This window comes from Mastacembelus armatus, chromosome 1 (genome assembly GCF_900324485.2).
Source record: "Mastacembelus armatus chromosome 1, fMasArm1.2, whole genome shotgun sequence".
In the NCBI taxonomy this organism is placed as follows: Eukaryota; Metazoa; Chordata; class Actinopteri; order Synbranchiformes; family Mastacembelidae; genus Mastacembelus; species Mastacembelus armatus.
Window position 1 is genome coordinate 22,551,041 of NC_046633.1, and position 23,691 is coordinate 22,574,731.

At 39.4% G+C, this 23,691-nt stretch overlaps 1 protein-coding gene across 1 annotated transcript in view; it reads right to left on the reverse strand.

The window, feature by feature from the left end:
- The window catches only part of LOC113128885 (sphingosine kinase 1), a 36,455-nt gene extending 13,028 nt beyond the window's left edge, over nucleotides 1-23,427 (reverse strand). The window contains exons 1-2 of the mRNA XM_026304508.2: nucleotides 22,887-23,427; nucleotides 10,208-10,357 (exon numbers count right to left, since the gene is read on the reverse strand). Coding sequence (XP_026160293.1) covers nucleotides 10,208-10,357; nucleotides 22,887-23,313 — 577 coding nt within the window. The 5' untranslated portion in view covers nucleotides 23,314-23,427. The remainder of the gene's footprint in view (nucleotides 1-10,207; nucleotides 10,358-22,886) is intronic.
- Between the last annotated feature and the right edge of the window lie 264 nt (nucleotides 23,428-23,691).

A 23,691-nucleotide genomic window follows, 5' to 3' on the forward strand; every position in this document is an offset into this window, starting at 1 on the left:
TATGTTTGATCTAAGTCAGGAAACAGAGGTTTCTCGTACTCCTTGCTTTAAATCTTTTCACTGTGGGATGGAAAGCTAATATATAGTCTTAAATGAAGCGTCTGTCAGTTAAGTCGAAACAACTAAATTACCCAGGAGCACTAAGAGAAATTAATGTGGGACTCTCTCTTGTAATCTCTTGAAGTGGGACGCTAGGGAAGGGGCCAGCTGCATAACACGAGTCACTGCAGATTGTATTGCTATTAAGTAGACATTAAATCAGTGCTAATTAAATATGGAGATTAATAGAGTGGTATAAGAAAATGCAATAAATATGAAAAGTAAAAAAAAAAAAGTACAGAGCTGAATTTTGACAGAGCTCCCTATCAACATTTCCTCAACATAATATTGTCGTTGGATTTAGACCCTAAGCAGCCAACACCAGTACTTTACCCAGCAAGATTTTAGGTTAACAGTGCTTCAGGATTAAGTTTGACTAACTTTGTAATCTGGTGCTAATTAGAGTCTGTAATTAGTGCATTGATTCTAAGTTACATGCATAACCTACATTAGTCAGTGCACAACAAAATCTGTCTACAGGCAGGCATACAATTCAACAAATATAAAAAATCTGAATGGTCTGATAATAAATAAATGCACGTTTCTGTTTCTGTTTATATCATATGACAACTGTGACGCCATACAACATTTATACTGTATGCTTAACATGGAGTAAGATTTCTGTAAACTGGAGTATACAATGTTGAGTCGAGTGAAACTTGTAATTCACTGATGAAATCTGTTCTCACACTAAGTTCTCTTCTGTGCTCGGCCGTGACACTATGACCACGTGACACTTTCGCTGTGGCTGAATATCAGACTTCAATAACTTCAATTCCTCTGACCTTTGAAAGTCAACCTGAACTTGCCACTAATACACCATGTCATAAAACCTCTATTTTCATTTAACCAACAGTTTCTCAATGCTTTTCCGTTGGAGTCAGATTTTTTAATATCTGTTTAGTGTGTGTAGAGTGATGTATCGTTTTAACTCAGTGTGTCTGCTTCTCAATCTGTGTCCCCTTTCTGAAGGCGAAAGGGCAGGAGTGTGGCGATGTGTGAAGAAAGCCAGTCCAGTGCACTGGACCATCACTCCTTCAGTCACGACTCTCTTTCCACTCTCTTGTCTGTTGAGGCTCAGTAAGACTTTTCATTTTCAAACTCCTTCGCTTTTGAGACAGCCTACATTCTTATTTATTATGAAATATTGATGCTATTTCATATTATTTTGAAGCAGAAGAGGCACACTAAAATCAAAACACACTGAAGAGATTTCTTTAAGGGAAAAAAACACAGCCTACATGAGAAACTGACCATAAAGGGATTATTGGTTTTAATGGTGCTGCAAATTTTTATTATTAGTCCCCTAAAAATAGTGGTTTGTCTCATTAAAGACAACTCAGGGAATGTTCCCAATGTCCTTTGCTGCAAGGACAGTGGAAACAAGCAACTGTTTTTCTTCTACTATGTATAGGGATGGGAATCAAGACCCGATCTTTAACTGGTTCCAAATTTTTGGATCCATTGAAGTCATACACCTCCTTGCTTATCATTTCCTTTTATCGATGCCGACAGCATGCATCATGACGTTAAACTGAAGCTCATGGCAGAGAGGGGGAAGTGGTACAAAGCATGGCTTCATTTTACAAAGAAGCAATAGTGCTACTGTAAAATACTCGAAGCACCAGCGACATATTGAGACATATTTTTACGTGACATATGCATGATTGTTACTGCCCCCTCCCAACCAAACAGCACGTCCAGTGCTGAGGGTAAATGTGCTGTGTGTCCTGTGCAACATTAGTGCCATGCAGGAAGGCTTAGCAGATCTTTATTTTACTAAGAAAACTCAAATACTATAGAAATATTACCTTCTTTCATCCATTTTAAAAGATGACACACTGTTACTACTCATAACTATGAGGCCAAAATCATTTCATGTAGCTTCTTGTGTGAGATTTGCATGTGCCTATTCTGGTCACGCATGTAGTCCTGCACACATCTGGGAAACATACTGCTCTGACAGAAAAGTTGATCTTAAATTAACAGTTCAGCATTGTGGGAAATACTCTTGCTCCTTTTCCTGGAAAGTGTCAGAGTAAACCACCCTGATCTGTACACACACACAACAGAAAGCTACCACAGCAGCCAGGTAGCCTAGCACCAACACTGGGAAGTCAAACAAACAAAACGTTGGCGTGTAGCTGTTAGCAGCATTGTACTGAAGCTTTTTCCATGTTCAGATCAGGCCTCTAGTTTTAGAGGTGACATCTGTCACAAAAACCTGTCAGAACTGGTGTGAGTGGTGAGACACTTCAGCATTGCTATAAAAATTATTTTGAAAAAAAAAAAATCTTTATTTCAGATTTGGTTTTAGATTCTTTCCAAGGAAAACATGTACATTACTGTACACACCTCTTGGCTGCAGAGACCTGAAAATAAGTTGTCCATGGTCTGTAAACTACTTTCTTGTTCTGCCCTTTAATGCTGTCATTGTGTTAATGTCCTAAGTGCCTCCTGCCCACATACAACACACAGACACACACACAAACTCGTATTTCTATCTTTGTGCAGAAACTAATTGACATAGCCTCGTACCCTAACCTTAACCATCACAACTGAATGTCTAAGTTCAACCCTTACTTCAACAATAACCTAACCTTGATTCTATTCCGAGGCTTAAAAAAACATGAGAACTGACCAAAGGTCCTAACTTTGCCAAAATGTCCTCATTTGAATGGAATTATGCTCAAAGTGCTTCTCCCAAAGGTAGAGATACAAGTACACACACACACACACACACGGTCCTCTGTAAAAGGGATCTGATTTCTCAGACTCTACTCTTACCTTCCCTTTTCTAAACTCTAAAGAATAAGAGAATTGATTCCTCCTTATCAGTCCAGTCACATCACATTTCCTTATCTAAGCAGAGGCTTTACGCTAAAAGGGATTAAAGGGTCCCAGTCACCAACAAGGCTGGGACGATGCAATGTGCTGGAAGGAGGGCTGGGAGTAGTTTCAGTATGCAACACCTCTCGTCAATTATATTGATAATGACAGAACAATATCAGGGAAGGAGATAAATCATAAGGTGTTTGCAGTGATTTTTATGGTTGTTGTAACAGAGAGGAGAGGAGTAGTTTTGGCCAGCTGACTTTCTCCCTGGTGCGTGACACAGTGGACTATGACTAACTCATTACAGTTGTGCAGAGCTCTGCTTCATTACTGGCCCCTGGACACAGCTCGGACAGAAACTGTGTATGTTGCCCTTTGAAGAGTTTAAAGATATGAAACATAAATAAACATTCCAGGTTTTGATTTTGAATGTTTGCCATTTCTAATTTTTTGGATGCTGGATGCTTTTCGCTGTCACTGAACTTTTGTTTGGCCTGTTGCTCACACATTTGAAGACGTCACCACGGTCCATGAGTAATTATTCCCGACATTTATCACTTTTTCTGGTGTTTTATCAACAAAATAATTCAATGGATGGCGGATTAATAGTCATTCGTTTTTCAGCTAACTTTTCTTACTGTTGCATCATTTGTTTAGTATGGAAATCTGTTCTGTTTCTACTGCTAATACACAGTTGAAGGATTTCACCACAAAAAAAGGATAGGGAAGTTCTTCTCAGGGCCAGTATGAAGAGGAGGTGATGATTACAGTCACAAATATTCCTTTCAGTGTAAATCTGGGCACTCTTTTAAGACAGAGTTGAAAAAATGTAAACCTGGCCTTTCATAGAAATAATTGCTAGCTGCAGCGCTAGATTAAAGTAAAAATATGCTCTAGATGCTCTGTAAATATGCAGAGCTTCACTAATGCCAACCATAAACACACATACTGTATTAAATGCATCACTGGGTTCTACTGAGTTACTCCAAAGTTTTCAGACTTTATATTTCTCTGTCCTCACAGTTTAAATGCAGTTAAGGTAACAAGGAGCTCTGTACTTTGGCTGATCCTGTATCACCTGATTACAAGCAGCTCCTCATGAATCTCCAGTCTACTCTCTCACACACATCCTGACTGCAGTGCTTTTCAAGCAGCACAGTCTAAAACCTGCAGAACGCCACCAACAACATGACAACAGGTCTGGATAGTTAAATAGCATAACCTTTCAAGTGTGTGTGTGTTGATACAGTAGGACAGACTATAAACACTGGGACAACTTACTCAGCTGCAAGAGGCGCCTGAGGGTGTAACCACCTAGGTAAATACACATTCCATGATTAACATGCACACACACACACACACACCAATAAGCATGTGAGGTGACACTGCACTCAATTTGTGGTGTTACACTGACATTTTAATGACTTTTTGGGGTGAGATTTGGCCCCATCTTACCCTTACATACTATGTAACTGTAGTTCTGTATTATCTTATAAAAACTGCAGTTTTAGAAAGTCTACGTTGAGCCCTTCCCTGCGTTCAACTATCAGACATCAGTAAATAGACTGATAGTTTTGTCTTCGGGATGTATGTATAACTTGGTTAGGTTAACTTTGTTGAAGAACACAGTGTCCTGTGTTGTTTGCACCACTTCAGTGTACATACAGTGGGTTAGTCAAATTTGCATACATCATCATCATGTCCACGGTCTCATTTCCTGTTCCACAAATAACAAATGCAGTCCTAATCCAGTCTAGATACATCTACTGCAACAGCCCCTTCTCAACTTTTACAGTAGCCTTCATGACACTCTGCACACCAACAGTTGCCACCAAGAGACATCCCATTTTACACCCTTGCCCTAAAACACATCACTGAAGTTTTTTTCCCAGAGTGCAATAATAGAAACACGCCTCATCACAGATCCAGAGAGGCTCAAACGGGCTGCAGGCAGTGATAGATGCTTCCTGTTCTGAGGCTGCTCTCCACCAAGTCTGAGTTGTGGGAGTTTCAGCTAAAAAGGGTTTAAACATGGGCAATCTTTTGCGGTTTGCCCATGGAAAAAAAGTACCTAAAATGGGGCAATCAAGATCCCTTCAACTATGGCAAGTTTATATACACCAAGCAATTATATGAAATGGTGGCAACCACATTAAACAAGCAAATTCTGCAAACGATTGCTTTTAGGTCGCAGGCAGGAGGAAAGATGTTAGGACTGAGCCAAGCACCAAACACACCGAATGTAAAAATGGTCATGGAGCAGCCAGTTAGCATATTTCCTGTGGCCCTGCCTTCCTGACTGGTAAATGTCAGTCTCGACAGGTTTCAACATAAACTGACCTTCACATATAAAATCAGTGCAGTGCCTCTTCAAGTGTCACAAATAAGGTTTGTGCTGCAGTACTTCATCATAACTATTTATTTTACAGTATTTATGACATTTTAAGCCCAAATGTCTCAAAGTTCTCACTTTCTGCAGTTCTGAGACCTCACTGAGCAAAGTTGTCTGTAGCATTTGTCAAGTTGTCAGTTGTTTTGTGCAGCTTTATTGAAATGCCCCAGTGAGATTTCCTGAATTATGCTTTGATATAGTTATAAATTACTTATTTTCATTGTTCCATCTAGGATGTTTTTCTCTCCTCTGTGCTAGTGCCAGTCATTTTCTTAACATCCACATTGCGCTGTAACACAGAAGAGCACCCGACACAATATAGAGTATGCCGTTAAAGAGCTGAAATGATGGAAACAAACCATTAAGAGCTCTAAGATGAGTAATAGTAATGGCAGGAGTCCTCTACTACTAAGCTCTATATGGGCTCTGTACATATGTTATTTAAATTTTTGAATCTAGCTATACTAACTTCTGTAGCTTCCCCCCTTCCTGTTCAAGATCAGACTGATTCATATACAGTGGGTACGGAAAGTATTCAGACCCCTTTAAATTTTTCACTCTTTGTGTCATTGCAGCCATTTGCCAAAATCAAAAAAGTTCATTTTATTTCTCATTAATGTACACTCAGCACCCCATCTTGACAGAAAAAAACAGAAATGTAGAAATTTTTGCAAATTTATTAAAAAAGAAAAACTGAAATATCACATGGTCATAAGTATTCAGACCCTGTGCTCAGTATTGAGTAGAAGCACCCTTTTGAGCTAGTACAGCCATGAGTCTTCTTGGGAATGATGCAACAAGTTTTTCACACCTGGATTTGGGGATCCTCTGCCATTCTTCCTTGCAGATCCTCTCCAGTTCTGTCAGGTTGGATGGTGAACGTTGGTGGACAGCCATTTTCAGGTCTCTCCAGAGATGATCAATTGGGTTTAGGTCAGGGCTCTGGCTGGGCCAGTCAAGAACGGTCACAGAGTTGTTCCGAAGCCACTCCTTTGTTATTTTAGCTGTGTGCTTAGGGTCATTGTCCTGTTGAAAGGTGAACCTTCGGCCCAGTCTGAGGTCCTGAGCACTCTGGAAGAGGTTTCCTTCCAGGATATCTCTGTACTTGGCCGCATTCATCTTTCCTTCAATTGCAACCAGTCGTCCTGTCCCTGCAGCTGAAAAACACCCCCACAACATGATGCTCCCACCACCATGTTTCACTGTAGGGATTGTATTGGGCAGGTGATGAGCAGTGCCTGGTTTTCTCCACACATACCGCTTAGAATTAACACCAAAAAGTTCAATCTTGGTCTCATCAGACCAGAGAATCTTATTTCTCATAGTCTGGGAGTCCTTCATGTGTTTTTTGGCAAACTCTATGCAGGCTTTCATGTGTCTTGCACTGAGGAGAGGCTTCCGTCGGGCCACTCTGCCATAAAGCCCCGACTGGTGGAGGGCTGCAGTGATAGTTGACTCTGTGGAACTTTCTCCCATCTCCCTACTGCATCTCTGGAGCTCAGCCACAGTGATCTTTGGGTTCTTCTTTACCTCTCTCACCAAGGCTCTTCTCCCACGACTGCTCAGTTTGGCTGGACGGCCAGGTCTAGGACGAGTTCTGGTCTTCCCAAACTTTTTCCATTTGAGGATTATGGATGCCACTGTGCTCTTAGGAACCTGGAGTGCTGCAGAAATTCTTTTGTAACTTTGGCCAGATCTGTGCCTTGCCACAATTCTGGCTCTGAGCTCCTTGGGCGGTTCCTTCGACCTCATGATTCTCATTTGCTCTGACATGCACTGTGAGCTGTAAGGTCTTATATAGACAGGTGTGTGCCTTTCCTAATCAAGTCCAATCAGTTTAATTAAACACAGCTGGACTCCAATGAAGGAGCAGAACCATCTCAAAGAGGATCAGAAGAAATGGACAGCATGTGAGTGTCACTGCAAAGGGTCTAAATACTTATGACCACGTGATATTTCAGTTTTTCTTTTTTAATAAATTTGCAAAAATTTCTACATTTCTGTTTTTTCTGTCAAGATGGGGTGCTGAGTGTACATTAATGAGAAATAAAATGAACTTTTTTGATTTTGGCAAATGGCTGCAATGACACAAAGAGTGAAAAATTTAAAGGGGTCTGAATACTTTCCGTACCCACTGTATCTCTATATATGATCCTGCGTTTGAAGGACCATCTATTACAAAAGTGTATTATTCTTTGGGTCCTATTCCAGCCAGTCAAAATAGGTACTCTAGAAAAAGATCTGTTATGCTGATAAATTTCAAAACAGCTTCTAGAAAACAGAGAGGATCTGGACTGTTTGTAAATGTGGATTATAGAAATTGAAGCAGATTTGGTGGGGGAAAAAAATGTCTCCAGTGTTTAAAAGTCACTCCATGTTTATAAAATTGTGCCAAAAACACCCATAAAACCAGCTCTTTAAGTAGCTATTGTAGTTCAGAGAGTGTGTGGATTTGTCATTAAAGAAGACCAAGAAAGAAAGGAGCACAGAGAAGCTGTTCGAAGGGGAAATCTATCTCCTCTGGTAAATATTTGCGATTTGTACTGAGCAGATTAGTCTGAGATCAGAGGAGGAGGATGAGCACATTGTTGCTGTTTAATTGATGCCGTCTGACCAAAATCTTAGGATGCCTGAGCAGCGAGGAAGACTGCCTGGGAGGAATCAGTGTGACATTTTTACTACCACATAAACACATGCAGAAGCTCACATTTCAAATGTATTGTTTAAAGGTACTAAAAAATAAAGCATAAACATGACATAATGTGGTCGAGGTGAACTAGAATTGTGACAGTCTGCTGGTCTGTGAGCGATGTCAGGCATCGAAGCTGAGATGGTAAATATTTCCACATTTTAATAGTGCAATCAAAAATGTAAATATGCAATGTGCTGCCTATTTTGCAGTTTGCCTTTATTGATATCTTACCTTATTTATATATTGCATAGTTGAATTTTTGTGTCCAGCCCCACACAATACTTAACTTTTTAACTTGACCATTAACCTTTTCAAAATAAAATTTAAAGCTTCTTTGACTTTGCCTTAACTCAATTATTAACTGCCCAAATGAATTCAATACATCTTTTGTTGGTGGGGTTACTGGCTGTATGAAATGACCAGGCATGACCAAACAAACCTCATTAGTATTTCTCAGCACTTTACAGACTTTCAGAGTTTGACTGCATTCATACAGACCATGTAATAATTATTTGCACCACTGTTTAAAAGTAAGTCAGATGAGATCAGTCGAGTTCAAATTAAATGTATGAATTAAATTTTGTTTCTTTTAATATGGTGCACAATTAGGACTGTTGAGGTGTTACAAGACTGCATTTAAAAACTCTTAATGCATCATTCCGTGTCAACATTGAGGCGAGATTAAGTGTAAGATACATTTTAAAGTCTGTCAGTCAAATAGATTATCACTGGTTATCCAAATTTCCCTTCCAGTGGCCATGGTCTTTCATAGATGTAGATTTGGGGATTAATATATTATATATCCTTTAGGATTAACATGTCAAAAGTAGATCTTGGATATAAAAAAAGCAATTTTTTTATGCAGATTCCACATTTTTAACAGCACCAACAAGATGATTTCTCATGTGTGTCTGTCTTTCTCACTGTGTTCCTCTGTTAGCCTTGCTTTGTCAAGGCACTTTCCACTGCGACATTTTCTTCTGACACTTCACTGATTTATGCATAAATTCATGAGTGAAACTCAATAAAAAAATAATAAAAAAGACAGACTTCACCAAATAACTGATACAGGTCTGATCAGGCTGTGACCAACTATACTGTATCTGATGATAGGTTATCTGTCTGTTGTGACAGAGTGCAGTGACCCACACACGACATTATATTAAAACAAATCATGGAATGTGTATTTATCAAGGGCATGTGTGTCTGTGTGTGCACATATTTATTATGTAACAGCTCTGCATGCATATGGGTCAGAGGCAGTTGATCAGCATAATGATAGCGACAGCATGAAAACACGAAGGATTTAAATGAGAGGAGGGGTACTGGGAGAAAGAGACAAGCGCACACATGAAGGGAAGTTGGTGTTGTTCTGACAACCTTAGCTCGACTGTGTTTGTGTGAAGCTGCTTGTGTGATTAGTCACTGCCTGACATATTACGAGTGGATAACTGATTTGCAAGAGCTGAATGTTAGTAAGACCTTGATGATAAAAACACAGGAAAATGTTGAGGCTGGGTTTTGTGATTACAAGATTATGGTTACAAGGAATCTATAATGCGTGTTTGACTTAAGTGGGTGAGTCAGTTTGTGTGTGAACATTTGTTTTGTTGGGCAAGCAAGTGACTCAATCAACAATCCACACTGCCAAGTGGGTTTTATTGTCCAATCGCTTTTCACTCCATGGTGCAGGTACAGTAGGCATCAAATATCTTGCTTAATGCCATCTCAGCATGTGTGGTCTCATAGGGAACTGAAACCAGGTTCTTTCCTGGGATTGACTAACATTGGGTTGCATCTGCATGTAAGTGGTATAGGAGAAACAATTCCAGAAAATACTCATTTATATATTTCAAACAAATATGTTCTCCAAACATGTGGCAAAATAGGTTCAGTGCAGAAAACAAAGATAAAAATTTTAAAGCAATCCCCAGGTTAGTCCGATGTATTAATATTATGCCTGACCTGTGGTTGTATGTTCATCATAGACCAACTTTTAGTTTCAAAGTAAATAAAGGATAATTGGTAACTTTTCTTGTTTGCGTTGCAGTTTTATCTTCAAATTAGTTGTTTACCTAATCTGGCAAAACTAGTATTCTCTTAATACATATGCGTTTTCATTTTCTTTCAGATTTTGTATAGAATTATTCAGTAATGGTGAACAATAATGTACATATTCTTCGACTCACCGGTAATAACCAGAGTGTGTAGGACACCAGCTTCACTGAGCATCTGTTGGATGTGTTTGTTGTACAGAGTGAGCGCCTGTCCTTTCCCACTCTGTGGATTCACCAACAGCATCATCCGACATGGACGAGATAAGTCGCTCATCAACATCCCTACAAAAACAAACAGAGAAAGGCCAGTCATATAAAATGCAACTGTACTGTAAAATCGTACCCTGCACCAGCTTTACTCTGCAGACAATCCTACTCTGCAGACACAGCAGTTTAAAGATGAGAAACCAAGTAATTGCTAAATGGCTGAGGTAGATACTTGAAACAAAGTTTTCATATCGTCCTACTGACAGATTTAAGGGTACAAGCAGATCTTTGGTAAAACAGTGTGGATTTACATGTAGGGATGGAATGACATTTTGATGCAATAGAAAATATCTTGATTTGCAGGTAATGGGTCATTGCACTGCAGTGTTTACAATCACCTTTACTAATTAGGCATATGCTGTATAAATCTCAACTGTTGTGATGAATAGTAGTGGTGGAGCTGAATCTGAATGCTGTATTCGGTATAGCGCAAAAAGTGGGTCAAAGGCTGGAGAAAGTGTGGTATTTCTAACTATTTTAACAAAATTGCTGTGGCTCACTTTCAGTTTAGAAATCACAGTGGAGCTGTTTTGACCAGGAGGAGAGATTAGACTAATGTCAGTTCTTACCTGTTAGCCTTGTAACTTAATGTTAGCTTGTTTGTTTGCAGGATTTGGTTGCAGGCAGCAAGGTCTAGTTGAATCCATTCTTGTTGGGATTGATGCAACAATTCCTACTTTTATTTTAATACAAATACAAGTGATTTTGTTGCCTCAACAAAAACAGGTACGTATACAAATACTGAAACCTTTGCACTTCTGTATTTGGATTTGGCTCCACCCCTGAATAATATTATCAGGTACAGGTTACAGTATGAAATTCATTCAAAGATTTAAAATAATGTAAGTGGTAAATTCACTAGCCTTTTAGACAGATTAATCATCTAATCAGAAAATAATCTTACTGCAACTAATAATAGTTGCAGCCTTATGCAAATTTGTGTTCAAAATATCTTGTGGATTATCCATATTTACAGAGGGTTAAACAGACCTCAGATCTTTTGAAAACACTGAAGATTACAGTCTTCCAGAAGCACAGCATGGGGCTAAGGAAAGGAGGAAGCTGTTTTTGGCTTGCGTCTAAGGATTAATTAGATATTTGATATATGTGCCAAGGCAGTTGTTACAGATTATTATTGAATATCTGAGACGAGATGAACAAAGCTAAACAGAAATAGACAGATAAAATGAAAGTCAGAGCTTAATGATAAAATAGTTCTCTTATCAGGGAGCTAGTCTTTCTGAGAAGAGGTGAGAAAGGAAAACTGTATCAAATGTTGGATTCCTGTAAGAAAGTTCTGTACGGCTCTTTACCTAACTACAAATTTGGAGAGAAACTCCTTTTCTCCCTCTCCTATAAAAAAAAAGTTCTTCTGGCAGCTCTAATGGAGGAAAAAAAGCTGGTAAGGAAAAGAGAAGTGTGGCAAGAAGCCATCACCCACATTTGACACACTGTAGCTGAGGGAGAGCTTTATAGACAGGTACACAAAACTCCCTGTGTTGCTGAAACAGTACGCTCCAGTAAGACTTTTCCAGATCACGCCTTGTCAACACAAACACAAAACAAACCCTGCGGTGCTACTCCTGTTAGAGAGTGATCTCATTTTGTATGACAATCTGATGTCTTTTTTTTCTAGATCAAAACTTAGTGAGCATGGAGGGAGGGAAGCCAAACAAGTGTGAAAAGTGATAAATGAGTAATGATGGGCAGAAACAACTGAAGCTTATGAGCTCTAACTGGCAGGTTTCTTTTTAATAGATACTGTACTTCCACTAGAGTCAAGTAATACTGCTGGAATGCAGTAAATCAGGTCAGAAAAATGCCAGTGTTGTGTATGTTAACACGCCTTACACGGCTCAGGTATGTCATGGGAGTTTGACCTGAGGTTAAACTCTACAGTTTCACAACGATCAGACACGTCTGTCACACTGACTAAAATTTCAACATGTAATTCAACATGTTGAATCGGAATTCAGGTATTATATATGTTTTCTATGAGCACATTTTAATTTTTATTCCTACATGTTATCCCAACATGCACTGGGAGAGTTAGAAAAGGCTCTGCCTACTCCTGCTGTAGGGTGTGGTGTGACATCACACATTCTTCAGGTAGAAACAAGCATATGAGTGTGTGTATGTGGCCTGCTCATAGTATTTTTAATGTAACAGTACTGGTGGTCATTTTATAAACATTTTGGGTCCCAAACCTTCATCAGGTATAATTAATTTTGAATTTTACCTGTTGATGGGTCTGTTTTTTTTTTTAGGACCATTAAATTAAGTAAAGATGTGAAAAGAAATGATATTATACTTTAATATTTTGTTTAAATGTACAATAAAGTAGTTTCAGTTCATTACAGTTTCAAATGACAACAGCAAGGATAGAATATACAGTATGCAGTATATGTACTGTTTAATTACAAAACTCACATTTTATTGTGTCACTTGGACAGATTTCTAAAGACACGGTCACTATTTCTATGTGGAGTCATCTCAGCTAGACTCCTGGAGGAAGCTACAGAGGCCTCTTGGATCAGCTAACACTGAGGGCCATACTTGCCTTGCTGCCGTACATGCCTTAACACCCACGCAGCACAACTGGTCGACTAAACTGGTTTACTAAACAAATCTGCATGCCACTTCCTGTGTGCCACCCCTCCCCTTCTCAAAACATCCCAGTGGGCACTATCTTTCTACTCGTCTATCTATTCATCTGTTTGTTCGTCCTCTGACATTAGCTTGGCTACAGCACAAATACAGTTCACACCTGGCATACAACTAATAAGGGAAACAAAGAAATATATATATTTTAAAACTCTCTCCAGTCTAAACATACCATGCAGGACTATGCAGTGGATTTTTATATCAAATCGAGGTGATTGTTTTTCGGTGAGGGCTGGCAGGTAAAATATTATAGCGTGTCTGGTTGTTTGCATATATAAAGTTTTTGACCTTCATTTTTACCAGACTTGCAACATTATTCTGTTTCTGGTTAGCTACACTATCATATAGTTCATCAGGTTGAAGCGAAAATTAGAATAAACGATGTGAGAGGCTAATTGCCTGAACAAAACATTTGTGAAAAACAGTCACAAAGTGGACGACACTGTTACAGACTATGAATCAGTTAAATAAATCATCACCATCCTCCCATGCAGCAGCCAAGACAAAGATGAAAAAAAAAACGTAGAGCAACAAAGCTCTACATTTCAAATACATTCACTTGATCTGTGATTACAGATGTCTCATCTGCTTTCCTCAAAACCAAGAGCATGGAAACTTCCCCAGATCTTAATGGAATAATCACTTCTGAGGTATTTGCCATAGGAAATGACAGTCTAAATGAAAAGGGAAAATCCCGGGAGCTGGAAAAAACACATTTTCTGGCTCATAATAGGTATCTGGGTCTGAGTCTAAGAGCAGACAATTTTCTTAGCTCTACCTGACAACTCTGCTCTACACTCAACTAGATGACAGCTTCTTTTAGCCAGACAGAGATGAAGAGAAACAATGCAGCTGTTACTCAGTATGCTACATCCTTATTTTATTTTTAAGGCAAATAATAGACTCCATGACCTTCATGGTAATTTTTTCAATCAAAAGCACCACCAGTGCTTGGAAACTGATACTGACTCACTGTGATGACCTGCTACCACGTCAGTCAGCGTCTCACTCAACTTCCTTAAAATCTGCTTTACACATATAGTGAAGAATGACGAAGCATTAACTGTCTGCAAATAAGGAACAAATGTTGACTGAAACTGCAAAAATGCAAGGTTTAGTTGACATTTGGCTGGAATAAATTTGCAACTCCGATATGAATACTACCCCTGTGCCCACATTTGACAATGACGTTGCTCTTATGCAATGTTCACATGACATTCTTCAGAGTATAATTAAAAGTGCCCAAATCAGAAAAAAACATTTTCGTCAGAGAGAGCATATGTGTGAGTGAGAAGACTAATCATAATGAGCACAAAGCAGGACACTTGGCAATTTAGCAAGGTCTAGGCAGGGTTAGCTCTAAATAAAGTGCAATATTGACATTATTGACATCTTTTGACATTCAAAAAAAAACTAGGTTTTTTGACCACTAATGGGGATATGGCTCAATGTTGTTATGAATAGGTCCATGTTTTGTTCTTGTGTTTGAGGATGTGGTTGACCCGATACATATCCCTACTAAGTGGTTTGACACAATTTCACTGATCTGTGAAATACTGCAATGTGTGAGCAAAGGCAGGGAAGAAGACCTCTAGCAAGTAAACACGATAGCTGAGCAGCATGTAGCTCACAAGTGCTTTCCCTGTATGCTGTTTCTTCCGAGTGCGATTCACTCACACACACGTACACACAGGGAAAACATGCTAGAGAAGGTTGTTTAAAAACATCACCACAGAAGCATAAACTGTGCTGTACATATTACTGCTGCCATTTGAAAACCGGCTATGTTGCACACCCACCGCTAAAGAGGAGGAAATTAGTGTAAACCTGTTTTTAAGTTGTGAAAATCCACCTCCACCTGTGACCAAAGTGGAATTGGCGCAGACAATGCGTTCACTGGCTTTGTTGCAGTCTGTGGCAAATGGCACAATTATGGTATGCTGTGGTTTCACTGTCATCTTTCCTTAGTTTGCACAAACATGGGCGTGGCCATTAGTGGTCAAAAATAATTCAGCTTTGCATAATTTTTACAAAATGTTGTGTCAGTTGTGTCATTGTGATAAATGTACATAAAATGTGTTTTTTGTGCTTATTATTGTTAGGCAAAAACTGAAGTAGGGTATGGTGACAGAGGACCCAGCCACCGCCCCAACGGACAGGTTTATGTCTCACTGCTCTCATGTTTCTGCTCGTTGCTCAGTGATGCTCTGTGTTCTAAGCATTTAATAAACACCCATTAGGAGGAAATCCAGTTTCTCTGTTAAAGAGATTAATGGATTCAAATGTGTTTGACCTGTTACTTAAACTCTCCCTGCCCTACGTAATATGCCAGATATAAGCTCATGCGCCAAATGACTCCTTTGTTTAATCTTTCGTTTACATTCTGTGTAATCTCTTTGGCCTCTTTCTGACACTACAAACATCAGCTAAGCAAAAAAGACTCATGATGTACAACAAATAGATCATAACTCAGAGATACTGTTATTAACAAACATTAAATGTTCAGAAGTAAACTGCAAAATGCAGTATTTGCACAAGGGTACTCACAATAGGTCGGGGTATGATTTGCTATTTAAACACCATCCAACAAATTAAAATACGAAGTTGTGGTATTTTCTATACATATGAAGGACGACAAGTGCTCAGCCTCAGTCTACCGCCGTGTTGCACCATATTCGACCTGTCAGATTCTGTGAACTGCAACATTACATGACATTGCAAGTTTCCCTGCAGGTAACATGTAGTGCCATGTGCATGTGGTGAGTAGATCAGGACTTGGATTTGTAGCAGCACAATGTTTCATTTCGGGCTCATGTCAATATTGTAATTAACTAAAAATCAGCTCTAACCTCATCATAGCAGCTTGGAAATACAGCACAATGTCTGTGTGTATTCATCATGATTAGAGGTTCAGTTCTGGATGAACTTTTACCGAAATGTCATATCATCCAAACCAAACTGCAAATCATTGTGCAAACTATACTGCATGTAAGGATATTTTTTCTTGTGATTCAGTAGTGTGATTGTGCCCACATTGTTGCTAGTACATGCTCATGCTACATGAAGTTATAGCTTAATTATGTTTTTTGTTTTTAAAAGATGCCGATTCATGTCAACTAGAGGTCGACCGATCGATTGGCCGAGCCGATTAATCGGCCGTTTTTTACACGTTAATTAATCGGCATCGGTTCATTTCACTGCACATTAGGCTGATAGGCAGGCACATCTGCGACCAGCCAAGCATTGTTATGGAACATGTGAGAACCCCTCTTGTGACAAGCACACTGTCACCACTGGTGTTCAGTGAGCTGATGTTCCCATCTGCTGAAAAGCCTCCAAAAATAGTAAAAAAGTACTTATCTTTCATTTTCAATTTAGCCTTATACATTTCATTGGTTAAATATGAAGCCACTTTTGGAGAGCGATTGCGAGTAACTTTTTGGATCTGTATTGTTAGCGAGCTGTAGTTTAGGCTGTAGGCACGGGTACCAAAGCATGCTAACAAGCCCAGCGGCCAAATTATAATAGTAGCATGAGTTGTATGGATAAACTCATGTTATTCATTCTGTCTCTGTACCGGAGAGTTTCTCTCCCTCTGCGTGAGAGACGGAGCGATGCACACACTGTAGCCGTGCCCTGTTTACATTTTACACACACGGCTTCAGATATTGATGGCAGGGGGAAACCATTCGTTTCAAACGCATAATTACATTGTAGTGTATTAAAATTGATGATGACCATGCTTATCATGTGTGCAACAAATCTGAAAGTAGAAACGCTGCAATTCAAATGAATATTTTTGCTAAAACACGCAGGATAACTTTCCTCAATAAATGTGTCTCTGCGTCCGACACAGGAAAGAGATGAAGGGGGAAAATTAAAATTGGCAAAAAGAATCGGCATCATATATCGGCCATCGGCTGCCCTGATTTCTAAATATCGGCATCGGCCAGAGAAAATATCGGTCAACCTCTAATGTCAACTATACTCCTAGCTTTCTAAAGTGTAGAAAGCAAATCAGAATAAGTGAGTTTTCGGTTTAGTTTTGATTGTTCCAAACAACAACTACATTACAATGTGATGTTTACGTCTCTGCTTATAAATGTTAAATATAGCAGTGAAAGCATTTCTTAACAATGGTTTGACAGTGTATTTATGCTATTATGATTAAGGGCATGCATAAAAGTCCAAAATTTAGGGATACAATTGGTAATCGTAATACTCAGAATACTGTACTGTAATACTGTACAGTTAAGGAGTTTGATCGTAAGTGAAATGTAGCTGTGTTTTAGTGCTGTGATTACACATTTTACTGATGTGAACCCTTCTCATCAGATTGTACTAAAAATTCTATTAAAAGACATTATTGCCCTGTACTTTTGAGTTTTGTTGGTGGGATTATCTTTAAGTTAAAGCTGGACAGCGCTGTAAGGGACTGCACCATTAAAGCGGCCTCATTTCACCTCATAGCACCGAACTTTAGTGCAGTGATGACTTGTGTCCATAATGCTGTAAATCAAAGAGGGGAAGCCGCTCTAGTGCACAGGCAGTTTTTTGCGGACCCAGAACCACAAAGGGTGTGGATTCAGGGTAGGAGGAGGTGCTGGTGGTAAATCCACTGTAGATCTATATTAAGAAAGGCAGAGAGTTTACGACATTGAGGTTTTAATTAGAATCATCCTGTCTGTCATGTAGTTGTCCCTACAGTATGCTAAGCTTTTTGTTGTGCAACATAGGGGACGGTTGGGCAAGCAGAGAGAAGAGGGAACATGGTGGTAATGTTTCAGGATCAGATTAGGTAGGGCAGGTTAGGTTGATTCATGAAAACAAAGTCCAAAGCCAAAACTTTCTGAAAGTCAGCCACAACATCAGCTACAATGCCTCAAATTTACTGTTTAGTGAAAGTTTTGTTTTAATAGGAACTGGAGTTTAACTACTTTTAACATCAGCCCATCTGAGTCTATGTTTGACTTTACTTCCTGCAACTTGTCAGTTTTAGATAAAAGCATGAATGCAAAACATAATTATTGGAAACTGTAAAAAAAAAATATATATATATATATATATATATATATACACATTTAAAAAAGTGCTGTGTGCAAGTGCAGGGAGGAAATGGACTTCCCACCATAAAGACACCACAATCACATGTTCTTTTACAAGTCAAAAACTGACTTTCACTGCGGTGAACCAGCTGCTCCGTAGGCTGGATGTTGAATTAGTGGTTGTTGTCGGCAAATCACAGAATGACTTGACAGACCATTTCTGAGAATAGCAAACTGGGTGGGCGCTGAATGCCTTTTATTCTTGGAAATATAATATAGAGATAGACAGAGAGATTTTGTTACAAGCTGTAGCTGAGCAAAGTTTGATAGGGTTTTCTGTGGAGTGTATCTTAAAAAAAATTTATTGGACACTGGGCAAGGCACTGTCACTACAAACACAGAGCTGCAGCAAGCCCCCAGAATCAGAGAAAGCTCAAAAGACTGAGTCAGCATGACAAGTTTTATTGCATCGTATGTCCAATGACAAAGAGTCCTCAGGGATAAGACTGTTGCGCCACTACTGTGACCACACACACAAATGTTTCTGCTACCCAGAAAACACACATGAAATTGCATATTCATATTGTAACCTCTTCTTTTTGTTGTTCTTTTTTTTCTTTACTAGTAAGAGAGAAGGTAAGAGAGAAGACTTCTTTTGTAAGAGACTCGCGAAGTTTCGTCATCCTTGTCCTTTCAAGACTAATTATTATTAACAAGGGTGTGATCACTGATGTGATCAGTTGCATAGTTTATCACCGAGCTCCCTCATTTTGGGGGTGAACTCACCAGACAACTCATGCTTATCACCCTCTCACACCTACAGACATATTATAGTTCAAGCACTGAAATCTCCATAAAAATACATTCATAAATGCAAATATGATTAAGTGAGCATGCTGACAAATTAACAATACAAATGGAACTCATAAAGGTTATCAACTCTGTAATGTGAGTCTTCTAAAAAACTGACTTAAATTACTTACATCTCAGTGTAACTAATTCATTTAAAAATGTGAAAATGAGAAATCTTAAATTTCCTTACAATTAACAAATACTTCATCTTTGTGTTTGCACAACCCACTGTCCCTGCTTCAGCTATGTCTTGGCCTGAGGTAATGTATTAGTAATAGCACTGACTCGCTGAGATAGGCCTGGATTTTGCTGCTAAAAGAAGCAGCTCCACTCCCCCTGACAACATTGAATAATGACCTTCTTATCTTTCTGTCACTGTCATGTCTATGGATTTATACTTTTACTGCCAGCTTATTCAGTTACAGTACATTAAGCACTACACATAATTCCTATGGTGATTCGAAAGTTATTTAGACCAAAGGTTGTCTAAATAACACAGTTGTGTCATTATTGTACAACCTTTATGAAACCTATCCTGATTTCAGTTTAAGAGAATAACGATCTTAATCTACAAGAGTTTCTGCAGGTGATGGCTGGACCAGTGAGTCGCTCATATCTGCAGGGAAAACTCCACAAGGGAAAAACTGGTTAGGAAACAGGCACAGAAAAAACAGGCGGCAGATACCCTGAAGAGACTAACTTCCTACTCAGCAACCACTTGTGGAGAAAACAAGGTGAAACAATAGGAGCAGGCTATATGCTTAATCAAGGAACAAGTAGTAGTCAGAACTGAGTGAGCAGGTAGATCTGGCAGAAGTACAGGCAGGAATTGGGCAAAAGACTGGGTCAGGATGGAAAACTAGTGGTGTTGGTGGAATACTCTAAGGGATGGATAGAACTGCATATGGTGAAGTACAATCAAGCATTGGGGAAAGAAAGGCAAGCCCGTTGCTGCAGGCAATTGCTGGGCCAGGGAGTCTCTCAAATCTGCAGGGAATACTCCATGAGGGAAAAACAGGTGAGAAAACAGCCACAGAGAAAACAGGTGGCAGATCCCCTGATGTGACTAAACTCCTCCTCAGCAATCGCATGAGCTGCAATGAGGCACAGGTGCCCACAATCGGAGGCCAATGAGAAAAGTCAAGCCAGAACAGAGAAGACCCGTATAGCTTTTAATTTCACTAAGTCTGCTTCCACGAAGTCAAGAAACTGATATAGCAGTTCTGATCTCATGAGACAGTTGTTCACCTAAACTAATCAAGTATTGTCTTGGAACTACATCCTACCCAGTATTATCCAGCTCTCCTAATCTTAGCACTCCTTTTACCATTGTAAATTGTACTGTGATATGGCATTGTCAACTGATCACAACTGCAGTTTGCATATTGAGCACTATCTTTTGGTCCATTGTATGAATACACTGCCCTGTTCTTAGTTGGCTTGTTTTCTCAGACCCACTCTCTGTGTTTTTAAGCTCGCTATTTACCATTAAATCATCTACTGCAGCAGTTTTCTAAACAGGACTTAGAATGACATGTTCATCAGCTAACCACAAAGATATAAGTCAAGCAAACTCATTATTGCTGCCAATCTATTAAAATATTGAATTGCAATTAATGACATATTAATAGTTAACTCTCAATTAATTTGCACATTTTCTATTTGTTTTAAATGCACCCTATATGGAAATCTGTGAGGTCTGCCCTCCCTGACCAGTTAACCTGAAAGAAACAGTGACAGGTGTGTGTTAATTGTGCATCAAAATAATTAGCAGCATTAAAAAGAATTTTCCTTAATACGTTATCATCACATTGACTTTGACAGCCCTAAACTCATGTCAGCTCACGTTCTATTTAAGGTTATGGTGTGTTGCACAGTTCGGTGCTTCCTCTCACTGAGAGGAAATAACTAGTCCGTCATTCATCAAAACGAATTTTCAAAGGACAAACAGAGCAGAAGTATTGTTGATTTATCAACCTATGGTCTGTCCAACATCTTACCAATGGCCCTAAAGCTCCATATGTGTCAAAAACAATGCAAAGTAACCAGCTGGAGGAGGCCATGAGTGAACACCCCAGTTATTCACTTACAACTTGTTTTGCCTTAAGAGAACATTACATTGCAGTTTGCATCATGCAAACTATTATTTAATGCCATCAGGCAAGAGAGCCATTCTCTTTGTCACGCAGTTTTAGAGCATCAGAGGAGCATTATTGTAATGTGTATACATAGCCAACCCCTGCTTGTATTTTTCCATTAAACAAGACCACCAAATATTGATGGATCAAAAAAAATTGAGTTGGTCTCTTGTATAAGCGATATTTTTGGTATAATGCCTTTTAACAAGGAGCTACATGCTAAAGGCTAATGGGCACATAAATCTATTATTGTCAGACACCATCTACATTACACCCTCAGCAGACCTAAATGGATCTGAAAAAAAAAAAAAATGCATTTTAAATACTGAGAATATACCAGAGATCCAGCCCATGACACACGTGCCTATATTGATGGTTAGGTCAGACAGGCAGCATTGACCTAATTTACAGTAATGGTTTGGATCTAGAGCCCCAGAACATGACTTAGTGTGGTTCACAAGGTCTTTGGCATAATGTGAATTGGGAAATTTACCATATGCTTCCTTTTAGACTGAAATCACAATGCCAGAAGTACTACGGACCTCTGTAGCATAATTGAGCCTTGAAATAACACACAGACCACACAAATGCTTATTTGATAAGATATAGATAACCAAGTACAAATAGCAGCTCATAATTTTCCTTAGCAGACATTTGGTTTGAACCCCTTTGAGCGATTAACAATGATTAGTTCTCCCTAGCCATTGATTGTTCAAGCATAACAAGTCTATCAGGCTTTGGATATCACTATACTTCCTGAAGCTGTGAGCATGGGGCTGTATTGAGACTGCTCTATATAATGCCTTTATACAGTGGTCCTTTTATTACTATGTAAAAACACAAGAGACAAAGTTTAAGGAATAGATCAAAGAGCATGTTCATCTGCTCCCAAGGTAAGCCTGCATGCTGAAATAGCTTACTACCTACAATGATAATCAAATGTGTCTTCCAGTGAGCACATCATTAGCTAGGTAATTAAATTATGTTGTGTTAAAGGTTGCAGTGTTTCCAACATTGCAATTTGTATTCATGTTTGAATCACACCAAGTTTTTACAAAATCATTTTCAGCTAGAAGAAGGATTGTGTCCTGTAGAAAACTTAAGTTACTGTCTCAGGTTAAACTCCAGGTATCTGAATCACAACATGTTTGAAAGCAAATAATACAGTCAGACAATTCTGTTTTTCCTCCTTGTTCTTATCACAGTGACAGGGAGTATAGAACTGCAGCATATTTTGTTTCGTTTAAAAATAAATTTGTGCAAATGGGGAAATGCTATCTTAGTCACAGTGTGGACCCCTTCATATGGAAGGCAGCTTGGTGAGATAGACCAACAATTAGATCATTTATGTTTAGAAATCTCCAATTGCAGAACATTTCCCACTGGATTATATATCTCTAGGTATTATTTAAACTCAATAGGTCTAACAACGCCTCATGTGTCTCAGGTGTCCTTTGTGTTAAAACGGTTTGTTTGCAGACTAGATCACTGAAACATGACTCCCATACACCACCAGTATTATTGTTTTAGTCGTATGAGGCATAGATTACCAGTAATGAAATATCCTGTGACAATGCAAAACTGTTAGAGATGAGAATATAACCTGATATACTTTCTGAAATATCATGGAGTCAACAGCAAAAAATAGCTGTAGAAACATGAGAGGGTTACTATGTTCCATAGAGTTAAGACTTAAGACTAGTTAAGTTAGATGTGTAACAACCCATCTTAGTATTTTAACTTTACCGAAACAGAATATGCGGTAACTTCAGCGCCGTCCTGTATCAGCTTTAAACGCACCACTGATTTCCAACTTTCCCCCTCTCGTTGCTAACGACCACTCACCGTCTCTAGGATACTGTTGCCGTGCAGAGCGTTCTCTGACAGCGCGAGCCCACTTCTCTGCCTCCTCGTGGTTAGCGCGCGGGTCCTGGAGCGCGGCGAGACGAAAGCTCTGCTCCACTTTCTGCCGCGACACCCCGGACATCATCCAGCGCCGTCGGGCCGGATAGAAGTAGGCAGCGAAGTATGCTGCTGGGTCCGCGCTGTCATTTTCCCGGTAAGCCCGGCAACCGACACAGTCTTTCAGGCTGAGCACCAGCTTATTCCTCCCGGCAGGTGCCGATGTGAGCTTCTGGACGATGAGGTCCTTCTCCGTGAGGCTCACGGCACACCTGACTTTTCGGTTACCGGTGACCGTGAATTCACCGTACAGCGTCACCAAACTGGTACTGCCGGTGTTTCTGTCCGATTCAGCTCCCCTCTGATCCATCCTGAGCCGACTAGGGAGACCGGGACACGGATGAGTCCGACAAGAAGATAGAGTCACACTTTCACATAGCTTCCCCGACTGAATGATGTGAACAGAGTGGATAGTCAGTCTGCGTCTGACAGTCGGCTGCCTGGCGTTAATGGCAACGAGATCAAACATACCACATCCGGTGAGATTTCAAAATAAGAGCCACAAGTATTGCCTGATAAAATGAGCTAACCAGACCAAAAATGTGGTATTTAGTGGTGTGCATACACAACATTTTAATTCAAGTAGTACACCCGTGCAAAAATTAGACCTTGCTGGGTGTTATCGACACTAAATCATGAGTAATTCAATAAAGTAATTTATTGAATTCTTCTTGTTAAAAAATAGTTT